This window comes from Chrysoperla carnea, chromosome 2 (genome assembly GCF_905475395.1).
Source record: "Chrysoperla carnea chromosome 2, inChrCarn1.1, whole genome shotgun sequence".
Lineage (NCBI taxonomy): Eukaryota > Metazoa > Arthropoda > Insecta > Neuroptera > Chrysopidae > Chrysoperla > Chrysoperla carnea.
Genome location: NC_058338.1, coordinates 22,639,238 through 22,649,437, shown reverse-complemented (window position 1 = coordinate 22,649,437; position 10,200 = coordinate 22,639,238). Strand labels below are relative to the sequence as shown.

General features: G+C 30.0%; 3 protein-coding genes across 3 annotated transcripts; 1 reads left to right on the top strand and 2 right to left on the bottom strand.

The window, feature by feature from the left end:
- Positions 1–552: 552 nt before the first annotated feature.
- Positions 553–3,449, bottom strand: LOC123292064 (G patch domain-containing protein 2). Its single transcript, XM_044872576.1, has 3 exons — positions 3,171–3,449; positions 2,881–3,108; positions 553–2,470 (listed from the first exon to the last, which is right to left on the bottom strand). Exons 1-3 carry the CDS (start codon positions 3,295–3,297, stop codon positions 1,743–1,745), a joined length of 1,083 nt encoding a protein of 360 aa, XP_044728511.1. The 5' UTR covers positions 3,298–3,449; the 3' UTR covers positions 553–1,742.
- A 931-nt stretch (positions 3,450–4,380) lies between these two features.
- LOC123293653 lies at positions 4,381–5,122 on the top strand. The gene is made up of 2 exons (XM_044874533.1): positions 4,381–4,523; positions 4,655–5,122. The coding sequence occupies exon 2, from the start codon at positions 4,670–4,672 to the stop codon at positions 5,054–5,056; it is 387 nt and encodes a 128-aa protein (XP_044730468.1). The 5' UTR covers positions 4,381–4,523; positions 4,655–4,669; the 3' UTR covers positions 5,057–5,122.
- Positions 5,123–7,141: 2,019 nt separating this feature from the next.
- Positions 7,142–9,950, bottom strand: LOC123292167 (Golgi resident protein GCP60). Its single transcript, XM_044872727.1, has 4 exons — positions 9,746–9,950; positions 9,388–9,670; positions 8,629–9,170; positions 7,142–7,861 (listed from the first exon to the last, which is right to left on the bottom strand). Exons 1-4 carry the CDS (start codon positions 9,903–9,905, stop codon positions 7,515–7,517), a joined length of 1,332 nt encoding a protein of 443 aa, XP_044728662.1. The 5' UTR covers positions 9,906–9,950; the 3' UTR covers positions 7,142–7,514.
- Positions 9,951–10,200: the final 250 nt, after the last annotated feature.

Here is a 10,200-nt window from a genome sequence, read left to right as displayed (position 1 = left end):
CACTACTACATACCCTTCCCGTTGTTTCGAAATTTTGAAGGACAATACTTAAAAATTTCGATTTAAAATCTTGCAAAAATATAATAATAAGTATTGCAGATAAGTAATATAGACTATACAAGTAATTTAGAATGACGAGGGGTACGGTTTTGTACAGGACTATTCTGGTCGATTCAAAAGAAAAATATCCTATCGGCTTACGCATCTCAACATCGGATGATTTCCAATCTTTATATAAGAAAAATCATAATAAAATAAGAATTATAACTAAATAAATCAACAAAAAATATAAAACATGTGATATTTTTTTTCTTTTCAAAAAAATGTGAAAAATAAATTAATTTTCTTAATATTCTTTAAATAATATAATTATTTAACTAAAAAAAATTAATATCGTAAAATTGTACTTTTTTTTTTATTAATTATTAAATAAAAAAATATTATTTATTATTTGTAATTTTATGAAACTGGATGCCAAATAGATCTGCCAAAATTTTAATTATATTCCGATATTTTTATTAAATAAAATTTAAAAAAATTAAAATCGCCTAATTGATGTTAATTAAAATTACACTCATTTTTTGATATCCAAATTATCCCTAATCTTTCCATAAAACATGTGCGCAAAAAATTGATATACCTTTATCGTGGCAAGTGATTTGGTTGCATCAATCATAATTGTTCATTAAGAGCTTCCAAGTAAAGCACTCCTGATCATTTTGAACAACCAAGTAAAACATTTATGTTTAGTATAGCACTCATTACTGCCAAATATAGCACTCATGTCAATCCACGAGCGCTGATTTCGGTCAAATTCAGCCGATATAAATACCATTACTTTATAATTTTCGATAATATAGAACTTGATTTAATAAATTTTAAATATCAATATCTTAGTGTTTCAGGAAATATTGGTAGTGTTTTATTATCGATTTCTTTTTGTTTTTTTTTTTTTCAATAATGAATAAAATATTAAACAATAATATCTGGGATTTAAAAAAAAAAATTAAACAGATCTTCCAAAAAAGTTTTAAATAATACACAATATCCTTTGGTATTCGATGGTGTTAATACAATGCCCTGACCATGAAACGTAAAGATATGTTGAAAATATCGATTTGAATTTTCGGACCGATTACAAGAACTTCCTTATGCTAGGAAATTAACAAAAAGACACGAGTACCACATAAATATACACACTCAACCTTTTTGATTTTTTCAAGTTAATTTTACTATTAAAATTTGACGTCAAAACCCTCCTGCTGTTCTTAAACAGCTCCAAATGGTTCATGGAGTAGTGGCCGGGGATGGGCCAACCCATTTACGGTATCACAACGGACCCTATGGTCTAAATGTGTCCCACCCCAGGACAGCCACTCTAGCCTAGCCTAACCTACTATTAAAATTCGACCATTGAAAAAATAAAAATTTTTAGATTTGAATATGTATATTCTTTTATTAAGTTATTCCTTAAAATTAAAAAGAAGATATGGAATTATTAAGAAGGCATTTTAAGTCATCAATTACTTACGAATTCAAAAAAAAAAAAAACTGTTTCACCATACCCAGTGCTAACAATTATTTGAATGTGTTCAATGGATAAAATAAATTAAACGTTTGAAAATATCCAAAGAAATAACCGTCACATAAAGATGTAAGTTTTCGAAAACGTCTTTGCACAAAAATAAATCGATCATCATACTTCACAAACAGAATCAAATTCTTTGAGAAAAATAACATAATCAAAGTGGTCGTGTTTCATGAGTACGAATTCGTTTATGACCCGTTGAGAGTCCTGTATGATGACGCTGTGGTGGTTGCATACACGGTGTACGGCCTGTCTTTTTCAAAACAACACTATGTCCCTCTTCCCACCAATCCAACGAATACAAATTCGCGAGTTGTGCCAATGCATCACGTTCACCTTCAAATAATCGTAATTCAGTACGACCACCGTCTTGCATAAATCTGGCTATTCGTTCATTTGCACCGGATGTAATACTAAATCCAGGTCTTTCGTTATATAAACGTCTACAGCCCGCTCTTATCTCTCTTGAATCCGTTGCCTCTAAATTCCATAGCTCGTTTGTTGTATTTGGTATTGGGTCCGGTTGTGGGGTCCAATCAGTTAACTCGTCATCACCTTCGTGTCCTTCGTCACCACTCCAACTAAGACTAGATTCACTCGCAGCATCGCACACGTTTAAATCCAGAAAGGATGATTCCATGGGACTTGTTGAAAAACTGCCAGCAGTTGTTGTTAAGCATGCATTCTCCATTCGAATTTTTTCAATTTTATCAACAATACTTTGATTCAGGGGTTTTATTTTTGGGTAAATATTGCCATTCGATATGCTTGTTATCATCGGTTCAATACGTTGTGGGCGTTTGCGTTTACCACTCGGTAGAACGGGTACTTCATCAACACACATTCTTTTCAATTTTCGTTTGCGACGAATACTTGGGCGGGCTATAACAAAATTTAAATTCGTTTCAGTACATAAAATCATTAAAATTTGTTTGTGTTTAGCAAAACTATATTTGGCGAATTAAAAAAAAAGTTTGCCATCAATTTCGAAACAAGTATCGTAAAAAAAACATCAAAATGATATTTAAAATGTGATATTATCTGAACAAACTGACCTTAAAATCAGAAAGATTTGTTAACCACCTTGTTTAATATTTTTTTTTAAATGGCTTGAACAAATGAGTTCGCTAAAAATGTTTTTAAGATCAGAGTTTCTAGTACCAACTCGATACAAATTTTATAATGTATAGCTTTATCAAAAACACAGGCGCTGGAGTGATACAAAACTTTCAAACAGACCTTCAACCGACGATAATATCGTATAATGTAACAATTTTTTTTTTAATACTTACCATTATGACGTTGTAATGTCAAAATCGATTGTACGTGATCTCGCATGATTGAATTACTCGTCGATTTATTAGGACACAAATTTGACGGTATGAGTGACATATCATCAGAATCAGAATGACGAACATTTGAAATATATTCTTTACGAAATATTTCAATACCACGATTATCCATTTCCCCACTACTGCTATCATCTGATTTATTTTCTAAATACTTGTCAAGACACAAATCTAAAATAATTTTCCCATATTAATAAAAATTTCACTAATTTGGCCGAATAATTATAACTTACGTAAATTGCCTGTTGAACGAGTACGTCGTCTCATTCCCCATCGCCTAGCCGCCACTTGCATTGTAGCTGGTCCACAAGATTCAGATTCTTCTAGTGCAACACTCAAATCTTGTGCTAAATGATCCATTTTGATGTTTAATTATATTCAATCACTTTGAATTAATCAATGAAACGGATTATATTTTTTGATACGTATGAAAAATAATCATTTGACACAATTTTTATAAACACATATAAATTAATTAACAAGTGAAAACGAAATTGTCAACATTTCAATGTCAACACTTCATTCAGACTGCCATGAAGTTAGCATATGTCATATATTTACATTCATTTAGCAAAAACTGTTTATATTACTATACTCATTCTATTGTGAATTTACAATTTTGATATATAGATGATTTTTAAGTCTGTCTTTTAATCATTTATTATTTCTAAATACCGTTTTATACAAGTATCCCGTAATTAATCCTATCTTCATAATTTGAGAATCTTGGATGTTCCCACTTGAAAGGCTTGTACGGAGCATGATGAAACCTCCGTGTACATTATTTGCATTAGTAGAAGTCAATAGTTGGAGTCAGATACAGAATGTTAGGATCTGAAACTTTGGATTCATGAATCCTAGAAACAATTATGGTAGAGAAAATTTGGACTATTTGTGGTGCCAACGGTCTTGACATAATCATGTTGCATCATTTGCCTAAAACACTACCTTTAATCTGGAGATGTCCACCTCCAGTTGGTGGCTAAAATGATTCAAGAACTACTCATTTTCTTCATTGTGGGACTGTAATAAGCACATATCGATTATTGAATATCGACTCATTAGTTTGGCAAGCAAATGACCTCAGTCATTATTAGTTCTACTTAAAAATAAATAATTTATTAAATCACTCAGTATAATCTATACATAAATTTTCAAAATTTATTCATGACTACTAAATTACACTTACAAAATATCAGACTTTAATATTCAACTTGCAGTCTAGCTGTCAATAGCTGGTCATTAATATGGTTTTTTTTTTCGTAAATGATGAAACAAATGACTTTATAATCAGCTATTGATGTAAATTTCTGTTAACGAAATAACATGTTTAACATTTTAAATATTTCGTTTAAATGGACATAAACAATTGTTAAATATTTTGATTTTAAAATAAATATTAAAACTTACATATAAATACTAGGAATTATTATATTTAAAATTTATACTTTAATAACAGGAAATAGCTTGAAATATTGTATTTTAGAGGGAATAATAATATTAAATAGGCGGGAAATCTAGACAAATCCTTCTAGATATACGTCTGAAAATAATGCCAGTGTTCTAAAAAAATACCAAAATAATAGGTTAGTCATGCTAGGTCCGATCAGTAAAAATAAATAAAAAATAAAAAAACAATCTATTTAAAAACCGTTGCGAATAAAAAACAGCTGTTAAAATCAGATGATTTTTGTTTATAAATATTTTTATTTTGTAGGAGTGGGTCATTAACATGGATACTCCGCCTCAGGAGTCACGTCGACGTTCAGTCTTGTCTGAAATATCAATACAATCGGATGGAATTATTGCACAAGATGGTATTCGAACACCTGTTGCAAATTTACCACAGGTAACTCCAACGACTTCACCTGATGAGCTTATAATTCAAACAAGAGGACCACGAAAAATTCCAGTTACTTGGTCACCTGTTGATTTAGCTAAAATTACGCCACCATCAACACAAGATCAAGAGACAACTCCACGCAAATCACCGCCGAAAGATTTACGCCGATCTGTACGAAAATTACGATTATTTTTAACCCCAGAAAAAAATCCATCACGTAATTTATTTGCTGAATTCAGTAATAAAAAGCTGAAATTGAATACGCCATCATATTAATTTTTATATTTTTCTAATGTTTTTTAATTGATAAGATTCTTCATATTTTGATATTAAATTTTTCTTATATATTTTAATGTACCTACTCAAAATGGAGCTTTTTTAAATAAAGTTAAATAATTTTTCAAATTCTCTGTTTTTTATTAAAATCTTTTGGAACGGTCTATGAGAGTAAAATCGACTTAACTTTGAAATCAAGTCAGTGACTTTTTATTCAAATTTTAATGTGGTATCGATAGTTTTACATTTTTCTCTCAAGTGGAGAATTTCATTTCATCGTTTACAATCGATTTTACTCCCTTTGCCCTCTAAGGATTGACAAAAATACCTTGACAGCTTTGGTTTGATATCTACTGCCTATAAATCCAGAGAAGCTTAAGAAAAAGGAAATGAACCAATATTTGAGAACAACATATAACTACCAAGTATTTCTTACCCCTACATTATTTTCGATCAATCTAGAAATGGTTAAAATGCTTCAAAACTTCATCAACTTCGATGCAAATCATCCCCCAAATAATTTTCTAACCCTTTTTAACCCTGCTAGGCGATGAGTATCAATAAAATACGAAATACACCATCCTTCAATGTATTTTTAAGCAAAATTGAAAGTAGATTAGACCAAGAAATCACGTTGTCCCGTAAGGAAATAATAAAGGTCAGCCAGTTATTCGTGACAAAGCATTTTATATGTAGAGATTATCACTAAAATATCAAGTCAATTGATCGTCATCTAACTCAAGATAAATTTAATTAAAGTTCGGATAATTAACATGGGAAGCATAGGAGAGGTGTTTTTTACAAGTTTTATCTACGCTCGTGAGAAAAGATGTACTTTTCTCACTCAGTATGCGTGGGAAAAATAGTTCATTACCGCCCCAATAAGCCACAAATTTTAAATAATAATTATCGTTTAATTTCACATTTTAGAGGCGTAGATATAGTTTTGTACGATTTGTTTTGACAGAATCAATGATCGTTATGGGTATAATACTGAGACTACTCGGTAGGAATAATACATAAATAAAACATATTTTAACTTAAGTAATTATGTATATTTTTGATAATAAACTTTATCCAAAACAATATAAATTTTTTTTAATAATAAATAATTTTTTTCATATAATATTAATACTTTTGTCTTGAAAATATATTATTTTATAGAAAATTTTGGTATGGCACGATCGGATATTTTTACATTGCATGGCAAAGTTTGTTTTAAAAATAAAAGTCTCTAAGCAAAAACAATTTTAATCTATTTTCAGGCATACAATTTTTTCTGTTTCATATTTTTTGCAAGAATTTTGCTTCTTACAAGTTACAACGTACTTCGTCAATTTTACGCGTTACACTTTTCAGTTGCCTAGATTTTTTAACCAGCAACATTCGCTAGTTCAAGGATTAAAGTATTCAAGAAAAGTATGAGTAACAAAAATAGATCATCCTTTATCGTTTTCAACACCCTATCATTTGAAGGCAGGGGATACTTCTTAAGTAAAACTGCACCAAAAATTGCAATTTTAATATTCAATCGTACCATAGAAATTGTCTATTTTTTTCTCTAACGGTTTATGTATTTATAGAGATTAGATTAATTTATCAATAAAGATTTTAATTTTTTAAATCAGTACTTATTGAAGAACAAATTTAAGGTAATCCTGTCCCAAAATTACTAATAATGCAGTAATTTTCCGTATATTAATAGAAAAATAACCAGTATCACAAACAAAAGGGTTTCTTTTAAAGACCATAAATTTAAGATTAATTTTAAATATCAAAATCATAGGTCAGTTTGTTAAACATGAATTGTAATTGTAAATATTTTATAAATTTTTAATCAACGTAAACACTACAGGATCACCTTAACATAACAATAAAAAAAAATCACAAAATTTAATTTTTTAAGTTTTTTTTTTTTTAATTTTTTATTGTAACGCAAATAAAAATGAAAAATGTAAACGAATTTACACAATTAACATAAAATTATACAAACAAAGCTATTGCAACGATTCTTTCATTCCATTTAAAATTATTTCAATTATATTTCAGATAAATATATGAAATCGTTCGTTAGCTATAATTACGACTGGAAAAATTATAATTAGTCTCTTGAATACTGTTCTTAGATATATGAAAACTAGTTCTAAAAACCAAATCTGCTTCTTCTTAACTTCTGGCATTAATTATTTCTATTTGACAAGAAAAAATGTCACGACAGGACTTGATACTCTGTAGCGAAGCGCGATTATGAGACGTATGCGCTATGTATTACATCAAACTTTTTACTATCCAAATAGCTTTAATCGGCAACAGAGTGGGAATTGGACACAAGATACTTTTTATAAGAATTCATTTTCTCACTAATCTGTTAGGGAATACTAAAAGCGATTGATTAATTGTAAATGGAATGAATAATAATTAAAATAATATTAATAATAATAATATGGTCGTTTTTTTTTTAATTCGAATAACAAATACGATAATAAAGCGTTTTTGATCGCCATAGTGAATATGAATTATCAAATTTTAATAGATAACATCCTTCACCAGGATACGTATGACTGCCAACATATACTTCTAGATGACTATCCCGTCGATAAATAGGAACTATTTCAGATAGCATTGGTGTATTGTTCACACGCCGTAATACTTGTGCGCCTGTTTCTAAATCTGTATGTTGTAAAGTATCCAAATACTCACCGTCACCATAATCATCGTCATCCTCATCATCTTCTTCACTTTCCGACACGTGTACTAATACTTGATCAGTTGTTGGTGTTCCCCATTCAAAGTATACACCAAATCCTAGAATAATTTTTAATAAATCAATAGAAAGTTTTAGTTAACCAGGCATAGTTACGATTTACGGTACGCAAATGGAAACTCGAGTAGTACGCGATTATGCTACAAATGAATTAAAGTCTATGTAAAGTTAAAATTAGTACAAAATTCCAATTCCAATTGTAAAGAGTGTGAGACATTCCTTTTTTTTTGCACAGAATGTACAAGCAGATTCGGTTTACCATTTTTTAACCCCCGAACCAAAAGGAGAAATGTTGAAAATTTTGACCGCTATGTGTGTCTGTCTCTCTGTGGCATCGTAGATCTTAAACGGATGAACCGATTTTGAATTTTTAAATTTTGTTTGAAAGATAATTTAATGGAGAGTATTCTTAGATAGGTTTCACATTAGAGTTCCGTACCTGAAACAACTATAAAAGAGGCCATGATCTTCAAAATTGGTTAAGTGTAGAGAAGGCTATAAGAAAATAGGCAATTTAATGCAGAGTGTTTTAAACTATGTTTCAAGGGCGAGTTTAGGATTCCGTTCCCGAAACATTTGTCGGGGGTTTTTTTAATTTCTCGTGTTCAAGACAGCTATTGGTACAATCTATGATAAAATAATTTTAAATCACAGTTTGTTGTCAAGTCTAGTCAGGCTATTGATCTAACTGCAATGTCTGTAAATCAATAAATTTTTGCAGTTTAAAAAAATGTTCACTACATATGATTGGAAACGTCACAAAAGTGGATAACTAGTTAATTTTTATTTTTAGTTAATTTAGGTATACCTATATCATAATGATCAGTAGCAAACTCCCAAAACAATTGTGTTCCAACGACAGTTGTTGGCACTCGTACAGTAACAATTTCTCCATGTCCAACACGTACGACACCATCACCCTCACTTTTCGATACAATTTCTTTAAACAATTGTATGTCGTCACGTGTCCACATACTTGCTTGTGCAATTCCCTCAAAATAATTGTCTTCAGTATTTTGTTCTTCGGACGGTAGTTCCTCATCACCAGTTGTATCCGTTGATTGTTGAATAATATTATTACTAAGTGCTGTAGCATGTAACTGTTGCATATATTGTAAATAATGTTGATCTTGTAATTGTTTTATTAAATCGCCTTGTCGCTCTGGATCACCAGGATATTGTTGTTCTGCATAAGTTCTAAATTGATCGTAAGTTTGTTCGTTTAAAGCTTGTTGTACCTTTCGTCGGGCAACCTCTTCCATTTCTTGTTTAGCACGTATCTCACGTTCAATTTTCTCCTCTTCTTCACGTTGTTTTCGTCGTTCGAGATCACGAAGTGCTTGTTCTTGTCTGTAAAAAGAAACAAACAGTAAATTTACTGTTAATTTATTGAAGTTTATTTATTTCAACTTTGATATCAAATATAGCACTATTGTACTTTTAGTCAAAAAACGAACTTTTACTACAAATTTTTTTATTTAAACGGACTTGGCAGTCCAATTATAATGAGAAATAATTTTATATTAAAAGTATTTAAAGCAAGACTATTCTTTTTTAAAGTACTTACGCTTTTCGTTGTTTTTCTTCATTTTCACGACGATGTGCCTCAATATAAGCTTCAAAATGGGGACATCTCCGTGACAGCAACGAAACAAAACCAATACGAGATTGATCGGGTGAAAGATCACTTAAACGTTGCCATGCTAATCGACGATCTCGACCAACAACATCTAATGCACCCACTGGTGGTACTTTACTCGTTGCCAATGGACCATGACTTACTTGTTGAGCGAAAGCCACAAGTTGTAGCTTATCTTCATAGCTTAATTGAACAGCTTTACCTTCTTTTTCTAAAATTATCAACACAAAATGTCAATAAATACAACACAATTTTTTAGCTAATTAGTAGTTGACAATTTAAGTACCTTTGTAAAAGTTTAAAGCTAACTTGTATACTTCTGACAAAGGCAACCCCCATTTTCCTTCAATGCTTTTATTTTTTGATGATTTCTCACTATTAATATCACATCGGCTTAACTCAGAAGTAATTTGAGAAGAAATGTCAACATTTGACATGATGGCCATTATAAATATAACTTGAAATTGGCAACGAAAGCAGAATTGTTAATCATAGAGGAATATTAAATATTAAAAGAATGATAAAAAATAATTTATTAATTTTGGAATATCATTAATTTTTTTATTACTGTAATTTATGATTAAATTTTATGCATTTATAACTATGTTTACATTATTATGAGATTCTACAAAATTCTTTTCATATTTTCAATTTTTATAAATTCTTTTCATTTTCATTGGTTCTTTTGTCCAATTCCTTTGATGGAATTAGTACAACTTAGATAGCTTTAGATAGATGGCA

What these genes read in the sequence shown, in the direction of transcription:
- LOC123292167 (XM_044872727.1), bottom strand. Translation starts at nt 9,905, where the DNA reads ATGGCCATCATGTCAAATGTTGACATTTCTTCTCAAATTACTTCTGAG. An exon ending in AGCTTTAAACTTTTACAAAG is followed by an intron (nt 9,671 to 9,745) that starts GTACTTAAATTG and finishes TGATAATTTTAG; the next exon opens with AAAAAGAAGGTAAAGCTGTT. An exon ending in GAAGAAAAACAACGAAAAGC is followed by an intron (nt 9,171 to 9,387) that starts GTAAGTACTTTA and finishes TTCTTTTTACAG; the next exon opens with ACAAGAACAAGCACTTCGTG.
- LOC123293653 (XM_044874533.1), top strand. Translation starts at nt 4,670, where the DNA reads ATGGATACTCCGCCTCAGGAGTCACGTCGACGTTCAGTCTTGTCTGAA.
- LOC123292064 (XM_044872576.1), bottom strand. Translation starts at nt 3,297, where the DNA reads ATGGATCATTTAGCACAAGATTTGAGTGTTGCACTAGAAGAATCTGAA. An exon ending in TCGTTCAACAGGCAATTTAC is followed by an intron (nt 3,109 to 3,170) that starts GTAAGTTATAAT and finishes AAATTATTTTAG; the next exon opens with ATTTGTGTCTTGACAAGTAT. An exon ending in GACATTACAACGTCATAATG is followed by an intron (nt 2,471 to 2,880) that starts GTAAGTATTAAA and finishes ATTTTGTTATAG; the next exon opens with CCCGCCCAAGTATTCGTCGC.